The 23029-nt window shown below is 38.5% G+C and overlaps 1 protein-coding gene and 1 pseudogene across 3 annotated transcripts in view; one reads left to right on the forward strand and one right to left on the reverse strand.

Moving 5' to 3' along the window:
- TUBGCP4 (tubulin gamma complex component 4) overlaps window positions 1–23029 on the reverse strand; it is a 45709-nt gene that overhangs the window by 4174 nt on the left and 18506 nt on the right. For all 3 annotated transcript variants that reach the window (XR_010022992.1, XM_063091748.1, XM_063091749.1), the window contains exons 10-17: window positions 9037–9087; window positions 8559–8664; window positions 6868–6975; window positions 6010–6148; window positions 3493–3670; window positions 2805–2939; window positions 1027–1143; window positions 325–464 (exon numbers count right to left, since the gene is read on the reverse strand). Coding sequence is in view for 2 of the 3 variants with exons in the window: in XM_063091748.1 (XP_062947818.1) it covers window positions 325–464; window positions 1027–1143; window positions 2805–2939; window positions 3493–3670; window positions 6010–6148; window positions 6868–6975; window positions 8559–8664; window positions 9037–9087 (974 nt within the window). In the remaining variant the exon portion in view is untranslated. The remainder of the gene's footprint in view (window positions 1–324; window positions 465–1026; window positions 1144–2804; window positions 2940–3492; window positions 3671–6009; window positions 6149–6867; window positions 6976–8558; window positions 8665–9036; window positions 9088–23029) is intronic.
- Window positions 21257–21751, forward strand: LOC134373789 (protein archease-like; annotated as a pseudogene).

The raw sequence follows: 23029 nt of genomic DNA on the forward strand, positions 1-23029 counted from the left end.
GGCTGCACAGCCAGTTCATGACAGAACTGGAAGTGGAAGTCACACTGCCAAGCATGGCAATATAACCTAGCAAAGGATGTAAAACCCATCTCACTGTCAGGTGTTTTGGTATTTTACTATGACGATGATTTTTACTGGAAAATAATCTTCATTAAAATTATTAAAGGTGGTCAGACACACCCCTGTATCTCTGAGCCTTGTTTATAAAATGAGGGTATTTGGACTAGATGATAGCTAAAGACTCCTTCCAGCTATGGAATTCTACAACTCATTAAAAAGCCACACAAAAAAAAGTCTACCAAGTTGCCCAAGGGTTGTTCCTACCTGCCCAGAGTTCCACCAGCCTGGGTGTAGTATTTGTTATAATCTAGTCGTAACAGTAGTTGAGCCAAATCTGAGTTGATCTGATGATTCCGAACACTGGAGAGAATCTTGAATAGGAGTGAAGACTGGCGGCTAAAGCCCTGCAGAGAGAAGGACTCAAGCTGTCATTCCTCTTAAACTCACCATCTCTCTATTGGTGGAAAGGGGTTACTTTCTTAATTCTATTAGTTCCTAAAATGACTTGACTTCTTAGTACCAAGTCCATAAAATGCATGCTTTCCCATGAAAGTACTCTCTGAGTAGGAATTTAGTAGCTAGTTTCAAATTAATATATTCTGTTGTGTACTAGGGTTGGGGAGAGCCTGTTTTTGTTACAGGCAGATAATTATAATCTCAGTGAGATAGAGGGTTAGTTCAAGGAAATAAGGAGGTAGGATGTGAGAAAATGAGAACAAAACCAATGCACAGTTGGTGGGGTGAATAAACCATTCATGGCTGAACTATTTTTGAACAGAGGCAGCACATTATCTGCTTCAAAATCAACTGATACCAACGTTTTAATCTTTGTATCTTGTTATTTCTGTGTGTATGTATGAGGAAATGCTTTACTGACTCAGAGGAAAGATCATGAATTCTCCATTGGCAAAACCAACTCTGTCCTGTGGACAGGGCTGCATACTTCCAATGGCCAGGCAAACTCACCTTCACAAGAATGCTCAGTTGGGCGGCTCCACGCTCATCTAGTGGGCCCAGGTTCTGACTGACCAGCAAACAAAAACTGTGACAGAGATCTAAGATTTCATTCAGACAGTGAAATACCTACCCAGGAAACAGAGTTGGCATTAGGATAAAAAGGAAGATACATCTGGAAAAAAGATTTGGGAAAATAGTCTAATAGCTTACCTCCCATATCTAACCTCAGTATAGACACTGCCACTTGCAAGGCCTGCCAGCACGTCAAATGCAACATGTAAGAGACTCATCCCATCCTGGCAAAGATGCTATTATTCTCTTAGTCACCCCTACATAAAGCCTCCACTCTAGCCACATAAAACTAGTCATCATTTCTTAAACCCGTGGAGTATGTTCCTGCCTCTGAGCTATGAGTGTTGTTCCCTCTGACTGGGACACTCTTCTCTTTTACCAGTTCAAATCCCACTCTCTCAGTGAAGCGTTCCCTTCCCCACCTACCATAGTCTTTAGTGAGCCCCCACTTCTCTCTTATATATTATCTGTACTGTTCACTTGGCAAATGTTCAGGCCACCTGTGTTGTTACTGATCTTTGTATGTATATATGTCTTGTTTCTCCATCTAGATTGTGAGCTCCTTAAGGGCAGAGCCATGACTTATACCTCTTTGTATCCCCAGTGCCTTGCATATAGTAAGCACTCAATAAATATTTAATGGTGATGACCCGCTCTCATATTCTGCTTTTCCCCAAGGATGCACCCCATGCCATACAAGGACAGTGTCTACCTGTCACAGTGGTTCTTGGTTGTTTTCAATTCACAGAACCCTTTGGAGTGGCATCTATATAACTACTCTTCCCTGGTGCAGCAAAAATAACAGCCCCAAATACTAGAAAAAAAAGAAGTCTGTAGCACTTGTGGTGTGGCACGCTGAGAAGTAGTAACTAGCTCCCAGCAAAGATAAAGCATGACCACTGTGATAGAAAGTACAAGGGATCATTTCAATCTTCCTGCTTTTTATTCTGGAACTGGAACCAGCTTGTTGTGAGCTTTAAAAAATACTGGTGCCTCGGTCCCACTTCAGCGATTCTAATTTAAGTGCTCTGGGTCCTAGATTCTTTAAAGGTCCCAGATGATTCCAAAGTGCAGCCAAGATTGAGAACAATTGCCATGAAGGTTATAGACATATATATAGAAAGAGATTTATATATATTTATATATATATATATATATATATATAAATATATATATATATTTTACAGATATATATACACACATATATACAGAGAGAGTGAAAATACTCTAGTTGTAAAAACAACTTTCAAATGACTGGTCAAACTTGGTCGAAAAGATTTCTAAGAAAGTGAACTCTATGTACTTTTCATTGGTTTCTCTGTAGTGTCAGAAAGCTTTTTGAGGCTGATCGGTTAGCTCACTAGATTAGACTGTGGTGTTGATAACACCAAGGTCAAAGGTTTGGATCCCCATAACAACAAACAAAAAAACCCCAGCTTTTTGAATTTCTTCAGATCCTTCCCTCTGAGGATTAAGCATATGATTCTTTCATCTATAGCTGTTCACCATACCCTATGATATAATATTTCAGAAATTCAAAGATATTTCAGTTCCCTTTTAATATTCCCTTTTAATCTGGTTTATAAGTGTTAAAAATGTTTAAAAATGTAGCCGAACAAAGGCTTAATGATAGTTTCATATCCTCTCAATTCAAAGTGCCTAAGGGAACAGTCACTGCTAGAAGCAGTCAGAGGAAACCAACCAGCCCTACTTACAGGTTTCAACAAGATAAAGGACTGAGCCAGCAAATTGCTCAGGAAGTGGTCGTGAGCCAATCGGATGCTTTCAAAGTCTCGTGTAGAATTGATCTGTTGAAGCAGCTGTGAGAACTGAGACTCCAGGACATCTACCTGACAGACAGTTACACAAATAATTTTAGCACCTTGCATATTCTAAGCACTCATACATTAAGATGCCTGACAGGATGAAATAGAAATTCCTTGCCCCGACTCATCTTCTAACCAAGCGACTTTAAGGCTGACCAAAGACAACTCTATATTGCCCAGCCTCCTAGGAAATTATTTGCGTAATTCTTAACCACTTCCAATGCCTTGGCAGACCACTCTCTCCTGCCCCAACCTAATCTGCTCATGCCACTGGGCCATAGGTTAAGTCCTGTAGAACTCCAGAAGTTACAGCAAACAATAAAAATAAAGAGCAAGTCAACAATAAATAATGCATTGCTGATAAGGATCCTAACTCCTTATTCTACTTGATCCGTTTATTTCCACTTTGCTCTAAAATGCCCTCGAGAAACATACCTAGTGATATAACCCTGTAATTTTCTCAAACCCCAGCATTTTACCAGATACAGATATGTAGTCCATTTTCAATACCTGCTAGGAGCCAATATCCTAGACTTCTTTTCATACCTCTTCCTTCTACTCATCCTTCAACACAGACCTGGAGATAGTACTGAAGATTATCCACCAGGAATGCCATGTGATTTCTTAGGCGCCACTTGACTGCGTCAGTCTGGTTGGATTTGAGGTGCTTGCGCTGCATCTGTAGGGCCCAGCAGTGCTGCAGTTCAGCTTGTACCCGGCGCACACTCAGTAAGTACTTGAAAACCACATTGTACCTAGGACAGAAACATCAGGCTATTCAAGATAAAAACTTCGCCCCAACACCCCCCTCATGACATCCCTTAGGACTTTGTGCCACCCACCCCTCCCCAAAGGGTCCTGTGAGAAAAGGCAGGAAGTGAAGAATAGCTAAAGATGTGGATAAATAAATTGTAGGTTATTTATACAGTGAAATATTACATAGCACTCAAAATGAATGAATTTCAGCTGTACAGCACAACAAAATGACTATTAGCAATATGACTCTGAACAAAAAAGGTAAATCGCAAAAGATTACATATACAGCCTTCTATGTAATTCTTAAAACAACTGAAAGCAAAAAAACTTCAACAACTTTTGGGGAATATAAATAATAGATGTTATAAAACTATAGAAAAAGGAAAGAAAACATAGAATTTATGATAGTGGTCACCTTGGGTTGGGGGAGGCAAGGGGGCAGGACTGGGAAGGACCATATAGGTAGATGGACATTACTGTGTTCTAGTTTTTACGCTGGGAAGTGGTTTTATAATATGTGTGTGTTTGTGTGTGTGTGTGTGTGTATGTGTTAAGGAATGAAGGAAGGTCTTGCATGGACCAGTAATAAGTGTGTTATGAACCAAGGGTTATGATGAATCTGATTCAAAGATAAAATAGATTCCCTCAGTGAGATCAGACTCCTGCCTCCCAGCAAGCTAAGGGGCTAATTGTTTAATTCTTAGACCCCGTACTGAGAAGACACATGGGAAGAGCAACTGATTCCTGGTAGAACTGGATATATTTACTTGTTCGTAGGCAGGCCTGCAGAAGAAAATCCAATTCCATTCTAATGTGACAAACATACTGAAATAGTAGACCTTGTTTGGCACTGATTTGAACAAACCCAACCATAAAAAGACATTTTTTAGATTACTGGGGAAATTTCAATGTGGACTGGATGTTAGATTACAAGGGATTACCATTAGTTTTATTGGGTGTGACAATGGCATTGTAGTTACGTTGAAAATATGTCTTTTTGAATTGCATAGTGGCAGAGTGAAACATGTCTGGGATTTCCTTTATAAATCTCCAGCAAAAAAAATAAGGAGGAGGGATAGATGAAACAAGTGGCATTATGTTGATGGTTACTGAAGCTGGATAGTGAAGGCATGGGAGTTTGTTATAGCCTATACTTTTGTTTATATTTAGAAATTGTCATAAAGTTAAAAAAAAATCTTCTAAACTTGATTTCTTCAACAGTGTTAAAAGCATATCAGGTTTGGAGGTAAGTGGACTACTGTCCTGTGGGATGCTGGAGCAGTGGAGCAGTGGAGCTTCGGAGGCTCTTTGGACAAGGGAACTTTGCAGCTTGCTTAGCTGGGCCGTGGGCTCTGAACCTGCCATAGAATCTTCTCCCTGAACCTGCTCAGTCTATCACACGTTAAGCTTCTCTACTCCAATAAAGTATGAAAAGGAACAGAGAGGATGAAGTGAGACGGTAGGAAGAAGAGATGACCCTTTTGTTCATTTGTTTCCCTTTTCTCCATTCCTCTTCTCTCACTGAACATGACAGCTTCCATCCTCCATCCAGGGCAAGGGTCAGTTCTCTAACCCATAACGGGATTTGGGAAGTTCCTAGAAATGGTGTTGGGATGGATGTCAGAGGCACTACTAGCCAAGATGCTTCTCCCACTTCCTTTCCCTACAGCTCTGGTTCCGCTCCACTGTGGAGACATTAGATCCTGACCAAGCCAAGCAATAGCACTTGGCAGGCTCTTGTGATAAAGATCAAGGCTGATCTGATAGAAAGTCTCACGCCATCCTGGCCCAATTCCTTTATTCCATTCCCCCAGCTTGGCTGTCCCTATTGCCTCTCCCTGGGAGTAAGGAGGTAAACTTCTCTCCCATGGCTAAAGTCCACAGCAAATGTTTGGGCCGGAGGACTTTCTCAAGAAAAATTTTAAAAAACTATAAAAGTTAGGGAGGAAACTTGTCAGGTATGATGGAATCATCAAGGGCCAGACTTTCAAAGTGGTACCTAAGACCTCATTTTCCAGAGGTCACAAACTGGCAGCCTACAAACTGCTTGGTATTTAGTGGATTTTTTTTTTTAAGTTGTGATGGTCTTTAGTGGGTATATAGCCTCCCATTCATTCCAGTGCCCATCACTCCCTACTACCTCACATGTGCAGCTTTACTTATTAATATGATCTATCTAGCCCCTGAAGCCATGTGAGTTTTCCACCTGATTCACAGATTGTTAAAAACTAGTTGGGCTGGGTAGCTGTCTTGCTTCCATCAATTCTATTCCTGCTAATTTCTTCCCTTGGAAGTAAGATGGGTAATATTTACCTTTGAGAAACTCAGAAATACTTACTTTTCCAGGACAGCTGGGGTGAAGAGAATGTGTAGTGGCCACTGTACTTTGTAGGAAAGACCTAGGGCTGCCCAGCCAGATGCAGGGGCTTCCCGGGGAGAAGTCTCCCGAGAAGGCCCTTCTCTTGCCTGAGTAGCATCTGCTATGATCAAGAAAAGAAAAGAAAAAAGAGAAAAGATGACAACTTGGTTAATCTAGAACTAGACACTCAACAAGGTGAATAACATTCATGAAATGAAAGGTCACTGAATCTGTAGTGTCAGAAACATAAAGAGGACACAAAGGCAGAGGGCAAGGGAAACTTTTATGTGGGGTTCTCTTGGGAGGTCTTTTAGAGATTCTTTTTTCAGCCTTAAAGTCTGAAGGCTGGAAATAAATAAACAGGGACCATTCCAGCAGTATGACCCAACCCCCACCCCACCCCCCAAAAAATTCCACAAATAAATATGGCCTGGGCATCTTACTTAACTACCCTGGACTTCTTGACTTCCCTTTTCCAGTATAAAATTACAGTACTGTACTAGATGACTTTGAAGGTCCAAAATCATATGGTTTCTTGGTGCTGGCCGGGTAGCCCATGTGGTTAGAACACAGCCTTATAACACCAAGGTCAAGGGTTTGGTTCCCACACCAGACGGTTGCAAAAAAAAAAAAAAAAAATATATATATATATATATATATATATATATATATATACAGACAAAGGCGCGCGCGCGCGCGCACACACACACACACACACACACACACACACACACACACACAAAATTATATGGTTTTTGTGGAGGTGGATGGGAGTAGAGATGAGAAAATGGATGACGACCAGTAGGAACAGAAAGGTGGCAGGAAAGAATGGCAAACCTTTATGCTCCTTTCCATGATATTCAATTGTCAAGTGCAACAGAGGAAGAAGGTTGTCATCATCTAGCAATACCTTGTGTGCTGACTGCTGAAAGGCCACATTCACATCTGCAAAAAAGAACACATGGGCTGACATGAATGCTTGGCTACATCACTAAGTCCAGACTGCTCCAGCTTCCTGCTTCTCCCACAGCCTGCCTAACATAAATAGTAGGACACAGTGGACATCTGTTGCTTTTGCCTGATTAGCATTCATTCTTCCTTATCTTCTTGCCAGTAACAGCACCCTGATTTTCCTTGGAGAATCATCCCTACCCAGTATCAGTTCATGTAGTTCCACTGTGGTTCACAATACCTGACTCTAAGGGTAAGCAGGTGACCCATGCAAGATCAAATGGAATGTAATACTCTACTCTGTTAAACTGTTTTGTTTAGAGATATGAACATGACCCAAGCCAAGCCAGTTCAGAGGCTCTACTGAGACTCTAAAAGAGTGCAGCTCTTTTTTCAAGATAAACAGGGACTTAGTAGGATGTAAACTTGGCTAAAGGCTATCTTGCTACCTTACAGAGCAGGCCTGTCTGAGAAGAAAGGCAGAGGTGAAAGATGGAAAGAGACCAAGTCTGAAAGGTATCATGTGAGCCATTGGATCAAACTTTGCCTAAAGCCATCATACCTCTGAGCTTTCCAGTTATGAGAATCAACACATTCTTTCCTCTCTTTGTTTCTTTGCTTAAGTGAATTTGAATTGGGTTTTCTGATATCTGCAACCAAAAAAGTACTATGTAAGTACAGTGGACATCTATTGATTCATTGAGCTAGAAAAACTACAGAGAACATTTGTTGTTTTACTGAACTAGAAAAATGATCACCCTGTATGTATTTTTTTTTTTCTCCCATTTTCTTTTTTTGGCTCTGATCCTTACACCAACTCTGTTCAGGATACTTTACCGAACTAGGCATATCCTAGTGTCTGACCTCTCTGATTGATCTGGGCTGGGCCAGTCAGAACTCCTTCCCTGGAATTCTCTAACTTGCTACTAGAGAGACCACGTTTGGTTTCTTCAGTAGAGAACACTGGGAGGCACTTCCCTGTGAACTGTTAGTGGCCATGTTTCCAGATGGGACTGGAAGGTCATCAAAGAGTATACTGGAAACAGAGACAAGATATGGTAAAAGAGAGAATCCTAATAGTACTCAATTCCCTAGTTTCAGTTGTTCTGAGGCCCAGCTATACCCCTATATCACTGGAGTTTTATATACAATAGCAAATAATTTCCCCTTTTCTAACTAGCTCAGGTTAGGTTTCTATCATTTACAACCTAAAGAGTTCTATTATAACACCACAAGTGACAGTATGTTCTAATATGCCCTATAAGGTATTATATGGCTATAATCTGGTGAGATTAAATACCTGGTTTGAAGACCCGCACCAACTCTTCCAGGAAGGGTCATCAGCCAAGATGCTGTTTGTTGCTAATAACTTCAGCATGAAGCCTACCTGAAAGTGCCTTCCACCTTTGGGAACACTGTTTTGTAACTCACCAGGCTGCTCTTATGTGGAGCAGGCCTAAAATGGTCAGCTGCAGCTTAAAAAATACTCTGCAACTTAACTAAGCTCGTCAGCAGCAGCTTAAGAAATACCCTGCAACTTAAGTAAGCTGGTCATTTTCAGGGCCACAGGCAATTACCATGTTCGGTTACTGCAGTGGGTGGTGTTTTCAACATGTGTTGAGCTGTGTCAATGAAGGCCTGAAACAGTTCTCCACGTCCCAGAAGGTAAAAGTCTTTAATGATCTGAGGAAAGAATTTCAATTTACAATTCAGTAAAGCAAGGCCAGGAGCTCCTCACTATCCCGAGGGAACTATAGAAATAATTTCCAATCTTTGATAGTTTGAGCCCAACCTACAAAAGGATATAGGTGTTAGGTATATTTCAAAGAGGCATACTTAGCAGTTACTCATAGCAGGATGAGTAAACTCCCAAATCTTTGTATTATGGTAGATTTGTACGATTAGGTACAGTTTGCTCACTTGGATAAGAAGAATTAAGTCCACTCTGGAAGTCTGGGTATAGGCAACCAGTGCTCTCAGTAAAGGTTAGAATATGTTGTAAGTCATTGCCCACCAGCAGCATTTTAAGAATTAAGAGAATAGCCAAGCTCTTACCTTCAGCTGACCCAGTAAATCGGACTCTTCTACCATCAGCTTCCAGAGATGCTATGAAAAGAACAAAGACAAAATTTCATCTCAGTGAAAACTCCTGCAAAGAATGGTTCTGTACAAATCCAGCAATGTATTGAAAAAAAGAATATACACCATGACCAAGCTGAGTTAATCCCAGGAATGAAAGGATAGTTTAACAGTAAAAAAATAAAAAAACCCAAAACCATGAGATGGAAATGTTGATATTGGACAGTGCTAACAGTTCCACAACATTGTGAATATGTTTGAATATACTTATAAACTACTGAGTTGTACACTATTTTAAAATGGCTAAAATGCTGAGTTTTATGTTATACGAATTTATCTCAATAAAAAAATAAATTTAGAAGTATGAATGTAATTTACTACGTTAAAGCTTAAAGGAGGAAAACACATTATCATCTCAATAGATGCAGAAAAAGCGTCTGATAAAATTCTATATTTGTGGGCTGGCCCATGGCTCACTCAGGACAGCGTGGTGCTGATAACATCAAGGCCCCGGGTTTGGATCCCATATAGGGATGGCCAGTTAGCTCACTGGGTGAGCTTGTTGCTGACAACACCAAGTCAAGGGTTAAGATCCCCTTACCAGTCAACTTAAAAAAAAAAAAAAAATTCTATATTTGTTCATGATTTAAAAAAAGAAAGGAATAGAAGGAATCTTCTTTATTCTGATAAAGGGTATATAAAACCCCAGAAAACAACTTATTTAATGGTGAAACATTAGAAGAAATACCTTTAAAGTCATTCAGTATTGAACTAAAGACTTTACCAGTACAGTAAGATAATTATACATGTGTGTGTATGTATATGTGTATGTGTACATGTATATACATATACACACACATATATATAACTGGAGAGGAAGAAACAAAACTGTTATTATTAACAGATGATATCACTATCTGCATAGAAAGTCCAAGAGAACCGACAAATAATTAGAATTAGTAAGAGAATTCAGCAAGGTTGATGATTAATATACAAAAATCAACTACATAACCAGCATCAAAGGTAAAATCCTGGCTCTCTTTGCTTCCACCATCTTGCAATGTGAGACCCCTAGGTCACTGTCACCACCACCAGATGGACTCTGGACTTCCCAGCCTCAGAAACGGATCAAACTAATCCCCTGGCACTCTCAGGAAAAAGAAGAGTAAAGTCAAGTTATACCAAAAATCTTTACACTCAGCATTCATTCAAATCTTTCCAACTCACTCTTAGGCTTGTAACATGTCAGAAAAATATTGCTCTAGCAAGTAATTATTTTGTCCAAAATGAGCAAAGCAATTTAGATTGGAAATAATTTGCCATCTGATGACTGCAGACCCAGCTACTATCTGTCTCCAATTGCTTAAGTGACGCTGGTGAGGAAGCCTTCTAACTGATTCCAACCCCAGCTATCATGACTGCACCTTCATGTGAAACCCTAAAAACTGCCTAGCTACGCCCAGTCAAACATCAGAACCATAAAGTATAAAAAAGAGTTTTGTTTTATACCACTAAATTTGGGGTGGTGTGTTACACAACAACCAAAACACATAACCAAAACAGATTTTGGTATAGGAAGTGGATTGCTGCAGTAACAAAAAATTAAAATATTTGGCTTTGTGACTGGGCAGCAGGGGAAAGCGAGAAGGGCCTTGAGGAAACTGTTAGCAAAAGCCTCAGGAAGAGAGAAGACTTCTGCTCAAGATGGCGGAATAGACGGTCCCTAGTGTCACTCTCTCCCACAGATCAACCGCTTTAAACTATAAAAACATAACATCAAGTGCATATGGAACGGGGAGACATCCAGTGGGGGAGGCAGAAGCTCCATGGAGACCACATGCCCTGTGGGGCCACCGTCACACGATCCGGCAGATAGGCTTCACCACCTCCACCCGGCTCCATTCCCAGCCCAGCCCAGTGTGCACAGAGTGGGGAGACGTCTGGCAGGGGAGGCAGAGGGTCCGCAGAAATCACACACCCTGTGGGGCCGCCACTGCGTGATCCAGCAGGTAGACTTCACTGCAGGCACCCTCCTCCATTCCCAGCCTGGCCTAGTGCGCTCGGAGCAGGGAGACATCCGGCAGGGGAGGTGGGAACTCCACGGGGACCACACTGCTGCCGCGCGATCCAGCAGCCCAGCCCAATGCGTACGGAGCACAGAGATGTCCAGCAAGGGAGACAGAAGCTCCATAGAGTCCACACACCCTGTGGGGGGGCTGCTGCCACACCATCCAGCAGCAGGTAGGCTTCACCACCGCCACCCGGCTCCATCCCAAGCCCGGCCTAGCGCGCACAGAGCAGGGAGACATCCTGCAGGGGAAGGGGAAGCTCTGCAGAGACCACATGCTCTGCAGTGCCTTGGCACATCCCAGCAGCCAGAGCGCACAGAACAGGGAGAAGTCCAGCACAGGAGGTAGAAACTCAGCAGAGACCACACACCTTGCGGTACCGCCCCATGATTCAGCAGCCCAGCAGAGTCCTAGCTGACCAGAGAGGTGTCTCCCCGGAGAGGCCCAAGACCCGAGGCAACCACACACACAAGGCACTAGTGGCCAACTGAGCAGTCACTGAGGTAGCCATACTAAATTGGCAACCACAGCAACATCTTAGTCAGTCAATAGTGTCAAACCTGTGGACTGTGAAGCCCCCTGCCACAATGAATAAACATCAAAGAAAAGATACCAGAAATATGAAAAATCAAGAAAGTATACCACCAAAAGATAATAAATCTCAAGCTCTAGATCCTATAGAACAAGAAGCCCTTGAAATGACTGACAAGGAATTTCAAGTGATAATTCTAAGGAAACTGAATGAGATACAAGAAAACTCACCTAGATATCATGATGAAACAAGGAAAAGTATACAGGACCTGAAAGAGGAAATGTACGAGGAAATCAATGCCCTGAAAAAAAATGTAGCAGAACCTGCTGAACTGAAGAAGTTATTCAGCGAAATAAAAAACACAACGGAGAGTTTAACCAGCAGGCTTGCGGAAGTTGAAAAGAGAACCTCCAAACTTGAAGATGGGCTGTTTGAAATAACACAAGCAGACAAAAAAAAAAAAAAAAAAAAAAATCAAAGGCATTGAAGAAAATCTGAGAGATATTAGACAACCTTAAGCGCTCAAATATCCGAGTCATGGGTATTCCAGAAGGGGAGGAAAACGGAGATTGCATTGAAAACATATTCAACAAAATAGGGGCAGAAAACTACCCAGGTACAGGAAAAATCACAGATCTTCAGATCCAGGAAGCTCAATGATCTCCAAACGTATTCAACCCAAAAAGGTCTTCTCCAAGACATGTTATAGTCTAATTGGCAAAACTCAGAGACAAAGAGAGAATCTTAAAAGCTGCAAGAGAGAAGCGTCAAATCACCTATAAGGGAACCCCAATCAGGCTAACATCAGACTTTTCATCACAAACCCTAAAAGCCAGAAAGGAATGGGATGATATATTCAAAATACTAAAAGACAGAGATTGTCAGCCAAGAATACTCTACCCTGCAAGGCTATCCTTCCGAAATGAAGGGCAAATAGTATATTTCTCAGACAAACAAAAACTGCGGGAGTTCACCACCACACGACCCCCTTACACAAAATTCTCAAGGGAGTACAGGGTTTGGTTCCTGAAAAATAACTACCACTGCCATAAAAACCCAAGAAAAATCAAAACCCACTAGCATAATAAAAATGGCATTCATGAAGAGAGAACAAACAAACAAAAAGGCTATCTACAACCCAAGAAACCAATAAACACAGAAAACAAATAGTAAATCAGAAAGCAAGGAACAAAAGACACCTAAGACAACCAAACAATAATCAATAAAATGCTAGGAATAAATCAACACTTTTCAATAACAACTCTTAATGTAAAAGGCTTAAATTCCCCAATCAAAAGACACAGACTGGCTGACTGGATTAAAAAGGAGGACTCAACTATATGCTGCCTTCAAGAGACCCACCTCACCCATAAAGACTCACATAGACTAAGAGTGAAAGGATGGAAAAAGATTTACCATGCAAACAGAAAAGAAAAACAAGCTGGAGGAGCTATTCTTATCTCTGACAAAATAGACTTTAAAGTAAAAACCATAAAAAGAGACAATGAGGGACACTACGTAATGATAAAAGGACTGATCCATCAAGAAGACATAACAATCATAAATATGTATGCACCCAATGTTGGAGCAGCCAGATTTATAAAACAAACTCTATTAGACCTAAAGAAGGAAATAGACACTAATACCATAATAGCAGGGAACCTGAACACCCACTGTCAATACTGGACAGATCATCTAGGCAAAGAATCAGCAGAGAAACACAAGATCTAAACAAGACTCTAGACCAATTGGACTTGGCAGATATCTACAGAACATTCCATCCAACAACCTCAGAATATTCATTCTTCTCATCAGCACATGGATCATTCTCCAGGATAGATCACATATTAGGTCACAAATCAAGTCTCAACAAATTCAAAAAAATTGGAATTATCCCATGTATTTTCTCAGACCACAATGGATTAAAATTAGAAACCAATAAAAAACAAAATTCTGGAAACTATACAAACACATGGAAATTAAATAGCATTCTACTTAATGACATATGAGTCCAAGAAGAAACCAAGCAGGAAATCAAAAAATTTATTGAAACTAATGAAAATAATGATACATCATACCAAAACCTGTATGATACTGCAAAAGCAGTACTAAGGGAGAAATTTATCGCCTTACATGCTCACATCAGAAGAATGGAAAGATGGCAAGTGAACAACCTAACACTTCACCTTAAAGAACTAGAAAAACAAGAACAATCCAAACCAAAAGTTAGCAGACGGAAAGAAATCATTAAGATCAGAGCAGAACTTAATGAAATTGAAACCCAAAAAACAATACAAAAGATCAATGAATCAAAAAGTTGGTTTTTTCAAAAGATAAAAAAAATTGACAAACCATTAGCATGGCTAACAAAAAAAAGAAGAGAGAAGATTCAAATAACAAAAATTAGAAATGAAAAAGGTGACATTACAACTGATTCATCTGTAATAAAAGGAATCATTTGAGACTACTATAAACAACTATACGCCAACAAATTTGAAAATCTGGAGGAAATGGATAAATTTCTGGACAACACAAGCTCCCAAAACTGAACCATGAAGACATAGAAAATCTGAACAGACCAATAACAATAAAGGAGACTGAAGCTGTTATCAGAAGGCTCCCAACAAAGAAAAGCCCAGGACCAGATGGATTCACAGCAGAATTTTACCAAACATTCAAAGAGGAATTGACACCGATTCTTTACAAACTATTCCAAAAGATTGAAACAGATGCAAATCTCCCAAACTCATTCTATGAAGCAAACATCATCCTGATACCAAAACCAGGTAAAGATATAACCAAAAAAGAAAACTACAGGCCGATATCTTTGATGAACATAGATGCAAAAATCCTCACTAAAATACTAGCAAACAGAATACAGCAACACATACGTAAAATTATTCACCACGATCAAGTGGGATTCATCCCAGGAATGCAAGGTTGGTTCAACATATGCAAATCAATAAATGTGATACACCATATTAATAAACTCAAACACAAGGACCATATGATCATCTCTATAGATGCTGAAAAAGCATTTGATAAAATTCAACACTCATTCATGACAAAGACCCTCTATAAGTTAGGTATAGATGGAAAGTATCTCAACATAATTAAAGCCATATATGATAAACCCACTGTCAATATCATCCTGAATGGGGAAAAGCTGAAAGCTTTTCCTTTAAGAAAAGGAACTAGACAAGGATGCCCACTCTCACCACTCCTATTCAACATAGTTTTGGAAGTACTAGCCAGAGCAATCAGAGAGGAGAAGGAAATAAAGGGCATCCAGATTGGAAAAGATGAAGTCAAACTGTCCCTGTTTGCAGATGACATGATCCTATATATCGAACAGCCTAAAGCCTCTACAAAAAAACTCTTGGAGTTGATAAATGATTTCAGCACAGTAGCAGGATACAAAATCAACACACAAAAATCAGTAGCATTTCTATTCCCCAATAGTGAACATGCAGAAAGAGAAATCAAGAAAGCCTGCCCATTTACAATAGCCACCAAAAAAATAAAATACTTAGGAATTGAGTTAACCAAGGATGTGAAAAATCTCTATAATGAGAACTACAAACCACTGCTGAGAGAAATTAGAGAGTATACAAGAAGATAGAAAGATATCCCATGCTCTTGGATTGGAAGAATCAACATAGTGAAAATGTCCACACTACCCAAAGTGATATACAAATTCAATGCAATCCCCATCAAAATTCCAATGACATTTTTCTCAGAAATGGAAAGAACTATCCAGACATTTATATGGAATAACAAAAGACCATGCATAGCCAAAGCAATGCTGAGCAATAAAAATAAAGCTGGAGGCATAACACTACCTGACTTTAAACTATACTACAAAGCTATAATAAGCAAAACAGTATGGTACTGGCATAAAAACAGACACACTGATCAATGGAATAGAATAGAGAATCCAGAAATCAACCCACACACCTACAGCCATCTGATCTTTGACAAAGGCACCAAGCCTATACACTGTGGAAGAGACTGTCTTTTTAGCACATGGTGCTGGGAGAACTAGATATCAATATGCAGGAGAATGAAATTAGACCCATACCTTTCACCATACACTAAAGTCAACTCAAAATGTATTAAAGAATTAAACATACACCCTGAAACAATAAAACTTCTTAAAGAAAACATAGGAGAGACACTTCAGGAAATAGGACTGGACACAGACTTCATGAATATGACCCCAAAAGCACGGGCAACCAAAGGAAAAATAAACAAATGGGATTATATCAAACTAAAGAGCTTCTGCACAGCAAAAGAAACAATTAACAGAGTTAAAAGACAACCAACAGAGTGGGAGAAAATATTTGCAAAATATACATCTGACAAAGGATTAATATCCAGAATATACAAGGAACTCAAACAACTTTACAAGAAAAAAACAAGCAACCCAATTAATTAAAAAATGGGCAAAAGAGCTAAGTAGGCATTTCTCTAAGGAAGATATACAAATGGCCAACAGACATATGAAAAAATGCTCAACATCACTCAGCATCTGGGAAATGCAAATCAAAACTACACTGAGATACCATTTCACCCCAGTTAGGATGGCTAAAATCCAAAAGACTCTGAACGATAAATGCTGGCGAGGTTGCGGAGAAAAAGGAACTCTCATACATTGTTGGTGGGACTGCAAAATGGTGCAGCCTCTATGGAAAATGGTATGGAGGTTCCTCAAACAATTGCAGATAGATCTACCATATGACCCAGCTATCCCACTGTTGGGAATATACCCAGAGGAATGGAAATCATCATGTCGAAAGTATACCTGTTCCCCAAAGGTCATCGCAGCACTCTTTACAATAGCCAAGAGTTGGAACCAGCTCAAATATCCATCATCAGATGAGTGGATATGGAAAATGTGGTATATCTACACAATGGAATACTACTCAGCTATAAAAAAGAATGAAATACTGCCATTTGCAACAACATGGATGGACCTTGAGAGAATTATATTAAGTGAAACAAGTCAGGCACAGAAAGAGAAATACCACATGTTCTCACTTATTGGTGGTAGCTAAAAATAAATAAATAAATTCACACACACACACACACACACACACACACACACACACACACAAAACCGGGGGTGGGGGTGGGGAAGAAGACATAACAACTACAATTCCTTGAAGTTGATATGACAAGCAAACAGAAAGGACATTGTTGGGCGGGAGGGGGGAGAGGGAGGATGGAGGGGGGTTTCGGTAATGGGCCACAATAATCAACCACATTGTATATCGACAAAATAAATTTAAAAAAAAAAAAAAAAGGTAAAATCCTGATGATAGGATTTGCCCAGGAAGTGACCAACAGTGATTCAGGGTGCTGGGATTCTCCACCATGGAGCTCATCCCTTCCTCTCTCTCTATAACTCACTGGAACTGACACGGATTAGGAATAGGCCTTTGACCCTTCTCCAACACACATACTAGACAAAGTAGCTGACATCCCCAGGGGAATATAAGCTCACAGCCCAAAATAATTAGACATGTGAAGTGTAAAAGATACAACAGACCGGACAATATATACCATCTGAAGCAGAAGTTTTAAAACAGACTGAGTGGACGTAACGGTGTGCTGTCCAGATCTCCCCTGTAACCCCAGCTGCTGGGAGTTTGCCTGTTGTTGGTACTTCAGTAATTGCCTTTGGCTAAAGGGAGCTTCCTTAGCCAAGATTTTACTCCTTCTCTGAAGGCAGCCCACATCCAGTAACGGGTAAATGGAAGGATACAGTGCTTAGCCCCCTACTCCCGGTTTGGAACATCTCTGAAGGGCCATCCTCGGTTCTCCATAGGATTGGCAAGGCCTTCGCTGCGCCTGCATCACAATGTACCTTCTCCCTCTGCTCAATTCTGCTTTCCTCACTTCTTACAACTAAATCTTAGTCTCAGAATCTGTTTCCTGGGAAACCTGACCTATGACACAGACCAAGCATTTTAAAAATACTCTTGATAAATATGCTTAAATAGGTAAGGATAACAGCAATATCAACATACGAAAAGAAAAATATATATAAAAAGAAAAAAAATTAAGAAGAGAAAAAAAAAAAAAATGGATAGAAATATACAAAAAGAAAACACAGAAAAGAACCAGGCAGGGCTGGCCAGTTAGCTCAGTTGGTTAGAGTGTAGCCTTATAACACCAAGGTCACAGGTTCAGATCCCCATAACGGCCAGCTGCCAAAAAAAAAAAAAAAAAAGAACCAAGTTGCTTGAACAATTGGATATCCAGACCTAAACGTAAAACATAAAGCTATTAAATTTCTGGAAGCAAACAGAGGAGAAAATCTTTGTGACCTAGGCTTAGGCAAAGTAAACATGGACCATAAAAGAAAGAAAAATGATAAACCTGGACTTCATCAAAATTGACAACTTCTGTTCTTTGAAAGACACCACTAAGAGAATGAAAAGACAAGTTATAGATTGTAAGAAAATATTTGTAAGTCACATATCTGATAAAGGATTTATATCTAGAATATATAAAGAACACTCAAAATTCAATAGTAAGAAAACAAAAAACCCAATACAAGATGGGCAAAGAAGCACATGAAGAAATGTTCAACATCATTAGTCATTACGGGAATGCAAATTAAAACAATGAGATTACAATCCAAATGTCTTTCAACAGATGAATGGATAAACATACTGGTATATACAATGGAATACAGTAGTAAAAGGGAACAAACTATTGATAAATGCAACATGGATTCATCTCCAAATAATTATGCTGAGTAAAAGAAGCCTGATCCCCTCTGTCCAAAGAGTACATACTGTATGATCCTACTTTTATAAACTCTAGAAAATGCAAATTAACCTATAGAGACAGAGAGCAGATTAGTAGTTGCTAAAGGACTGGGAGGATAGGAAGGGTGGGATAAAAGCACATAGAAAGGTTGAAAATAAAGGAAGAAGATATCAGATAAATATGATATGAAAGAAAGCTGGATAGTTATCTTAATAACTAATAAAATAGAATTTAATTCAAAAAATATATATATCATATAGGTGATACAGAGGACATTATGTGTACATAAAGGGAAAAACAGAATAAATAAATGTATATTCATTATAAATATTTACATGCCTAATATGTAACCTCAAAATAAGCAATTAGAACATACATAGAACTCTACACTCAACAAAGAATATACGGTCTCTGGGTACATGCAGAGCGGTTAAAAACAAAAATAGACCCTGTATTAGTCCATAATGGAAGCCGCAATAAATTTCAAAGAGCCAATGTCATACAGACTATGTTCTCTAACTATATTGCAATAAAATTAAAATAATAAATTCCTTGGCTAAAAATGAATATCATAAAGAAAATTAAGAATTATTTAGAACAGAAAGATAGTGAAAACGCTACATGCCAAAAAACTTGTGGGACACAGTCAAAGCAATAAGTAAAGTTTTATGTATATTTCTTAGAACAAAGGTTAAAAAAAAGGAGCCAAGCTTTTAACTTAGAAAAAGAGTAACTCAACAAGAAGGAAGAAATAAGAAGGAAGAAAATAAACAGAAAGGTAGACATCAGTGAAATAAAGAATTAAAAAATAAAGAATAAAAACAAAAGCTAGGTTTTTTGAAAAGATTAGTAAGACTAAATAAAAAAGAGAAATTTAAAATATAAACAAAATATTAAATAAAACTTAAATAACTACAGATAAGCAGAGATTTTTAAAATATTAAATTTAGATGAAATGGGTAAGTTGCTAGAAAACTAGAAAATACCAAAATCGATACAAGAATAAGTAAATGTCTTATGTCAATAAGTTTTAAATACACTGAACTGGTGAAGTTTTCCCTCCTAAAAAAGCCTAGCCTAGATCATTTTTCAGGTAAGTTCAATTAAACTTTCAGTAACAGTTCCTGTCCTAATACAAATTGTTCTAAAAAACAGAAAAACAAAAGCTACCTAGCCCATTTTTTGAGGCTTGTATAATCTTTATTCCAAAACCACATAAGAACAATATGGGAATGGAAGAGTATATTCTTATTTCACTAGTGAATGTACATACAAAAATTCAATAAATCCAACAGTATATTAAAAAATAAAATATCACAATCAAAGTAGGGTTTATCCCAGGAATATTCAGCATCTGAAAATCCAACTAGGAATTTACTGTATAAATAGACTAGAGAAAAGAAACCCAGAGCAAGACACTGCACCTTAATTGATACAGACAGACAGATAAAATTCATCATCTATTTATGATAAAAACTCTTAGCATCCCTGTACAGGCCAGCTGCCAAAAAAACCAAACCAAACCAAGCAAAAAAACCTTTAGTGAACTAGGAATAAGAGTATTTCTTTAACTTGATAAATGTAGTGCCTGTAGAAGCCTACAGTTAACGTCATAGTAATGCAGAAAACTTATATGCATTATCTTTAAGAGCCAACAAGTCAAGGATGCCCAGTATTACTTCTACCGTTCAACAGTTTATATAAAGTTATCACTCCAGCTGTTTAATGCAGTTTTAAAGATCCTAGCCAACAATGTAAGAAAAAACAGTTTAAAAATTGGAAGGAAAAACAAACAAAAAGAATAAAAATTGGGAGGAAACTTGTAAAACTCTCATTATTTGCAGATGATATGATCATCTACCTAGAAAAACCAATAGAATCAAACTATTAGAACTAAAAGAGTCCAACACGTTGCAGGATACAAGATTAACCGACAAAAATTAATACCACTATTTCTCTCTATAAGCAATAATCAACTAAAGATATAGTTAAAATAAAACCTATTAAGGATCTAAGAATTTTAAAAACTTTTTTGTTGAAATACTAAAATACATTTTAAGAAAGGTACAAATCATAAATTTACAGCTTGAAGAATTCTCTCAAATTGAACATGCCTGTATAGCCAGCACCCAGATCAAGAAGTGGAAAAAATGGAACATTACCACCACCCTAGAAGCCCCACTCATAACCCTTCCATTTGACTCAAGAGTAAATAGTATCCTGACATCTAGCACCAGATTAGTTTTGCCTGTTTTGGAACTTTATCGATTTATAAGAATAGACTCATTTATAAGAATAGATTCAGACAGTATGTATACTTTTTTAAAAAATTAAAAAGAAGGGAAAGAGAGATCCCAAAGGGGGTGAGTATCATACATATTTCCAAGACACTCCCCCTTTTTTCTTCTGGGCACACTAGTTCTTTCATCACTGTAAGTTGTTATCATTGTTAAAATAATACCTTTTAGCTCAGTTGGTTAGAGCATGGTGTTGTAACACCAAGGTCCAGGGTTCAGATCCCTGTACCAGCCACCTGCCAAATTTAACAACAACAACAACAAAGTCTTTTACCTACAATTCTAGGAAACTTCAGAGTCTGAGCTTCAATTCTTTGTCTATCATTTTTACAAACTGGAAATATAATCTCTAGTAGTATATTCACTTCAAAATTTCACCAAAAACTTTTTTGAAATCTTATATAATTCATTCAATACAATTTTACTTCCCTCTATTAATTATATTTTCCAAAGAGTTATAACAAAAATGATAAAAGAACAGAAACAGATTCAATAAAAAAAGATGAAAGGAGGCAATCATGGCACCAGAAGAGGAAGAGATTAGAGATCACAATGTGACTAAGGAGCAGAAGGCCATTAAGGCCAATTATCTTCCAGCCAATTGGAAGTACAAGTATTTGGATCACACAGCAGATGTCTAGTTACACTCATGGGGAGGTACTCTGGAGGATCATTTGAGCAATGGCCATGTGTGGTTACATGGTAGACACTGGGTCTGTGGAGCCCCTCTAAACAACAGAAGTAGAAACCTAAGGGGCTGACTTACAATCACTTCTGTTTCACTTTTTGGATGAGTGGTTATATTATATTAATGTTGATTAATTCTTCATGCCCTGGGAAATGAAAATACTTAATAAATGATCAAAGAAATTTCAAGTTATGGTCATCTGGGTGGGGAGAAGAATTTTTATTGTCCAAGCACACTCCAAATGGAAGTCAAAGTAATAACATATTCAGCAATGTAGGTCTATAATGAAGAGAAGCCAGAAAGTTTTGTGATCGTGGACGTTTAAGACACCAAAAAGAAACAACGCCTATGAAGAACTGGCTTTTTTTCTTCTTTCCGAGAAGATCACATGATTGAAATTCTACAGTATCTTTTGTCATATAGAAATTTGCAAAACAATCACAAAAATCAACTACAATGTATATTGAGAAGTAAAAATAAAAAATTTTAAAAAAAAAGAAATTTGCAAAACAAAAAATTTTGACTTAAAGTGTGACTTTCAGAAATGGAAAATCAGGGCACAGTTTTGGTCTGTGTTCCCCAGATATTCAGACTTTAAAGAATTCTTCAATTCCTGAGGGGCAATTATGGTCCCTTATTTGTTAATTCTCTGCTGTGGCAGCAGGTGCCTCTAGCTCTTCCAGTAGAATACAAGCCTTCCAGCCTGGTCCAGGGGTCACTGATGTAAGCAGCCTGAGACTGAGTCCAGTTTGAGAAAAAGAATAATTGGAGAAAATACATTTCTACACTTAGAATTTTGCTTTTCTTCCAAATTGGTTAAGACATTTTCTGTATGTACATTTAGGGAGGTCATGTTTTAAATTGCTATGGGGCAGAGTCATCCTGTATTCCAGTTGGTTTTCTTAGAAAAAAGAATTAGAAGACTTCTCTAGAAAGAGCCCTGATTTTATCTCTCACTTTTTTTAAAGCACTGATGATGACACTTTCCCATTAAAAAAATTTCAGTTTTACACCTTACAAATGGACCCTTCCTTCTAACATGTAATTTTATTTTAAGGCCAGTATATGTATACAGTTAGAGAAAGAGAATTTTTTTGGAAAAAAATAAAGTGAACTGAAGATACCTGCCCCCTTTAGACAAGAGCCAGCACTGGGCTACAGACAGGCGAGGCAGTGTATTGAAACTTTGAAAGGACAGAAACATGGATTCTAGATGGTTTCGATATTTAATTGCCTATAAAGAATTAAATGATACTTCCTGGTCATTTTAAGATCTAATATTCTGTGTCTACATCACAGCTTTGTCTCTGATGCCCAGGAGTTTTAGAGACCAGAAAAGGAAACCATATTTGTGATAAACTTCTGTGCTTCCAACCCAAAGGGAGCCGATGCTAAACTTCTTAGCAGTTCCAGACCCTGACCCTAGTACACTGCTTTTTAGCTGCCTGCGTTTCAAAATCACCTGCAGAGGTTTGTCTGCTAGTTGGCAGGTTGGTTTGTTTAAATACATGTACCCATCCCCTCCTGACCTACAAGTTAGAAAAGACTTGGTGCAAGTGCATGTTTTAAAATTTCTCCAAATAATTCTATGCATAGCCAAAGT

Source organism: Cynocephalus volans, chromosome 3 (assembly GCF_027409185.1).
Source record: "Cynocephalus volans isolate mCynVol1 chromosome 3, mCynVol1.pri, whole genome shotgun sequence".
NCBI classification, from domain to species: Eukaryota; Metazoa; Chordata; class Mammalia; order Dermoptera; family Cynocephalidae; genus Cynocephalus; species Cynocephalus volans.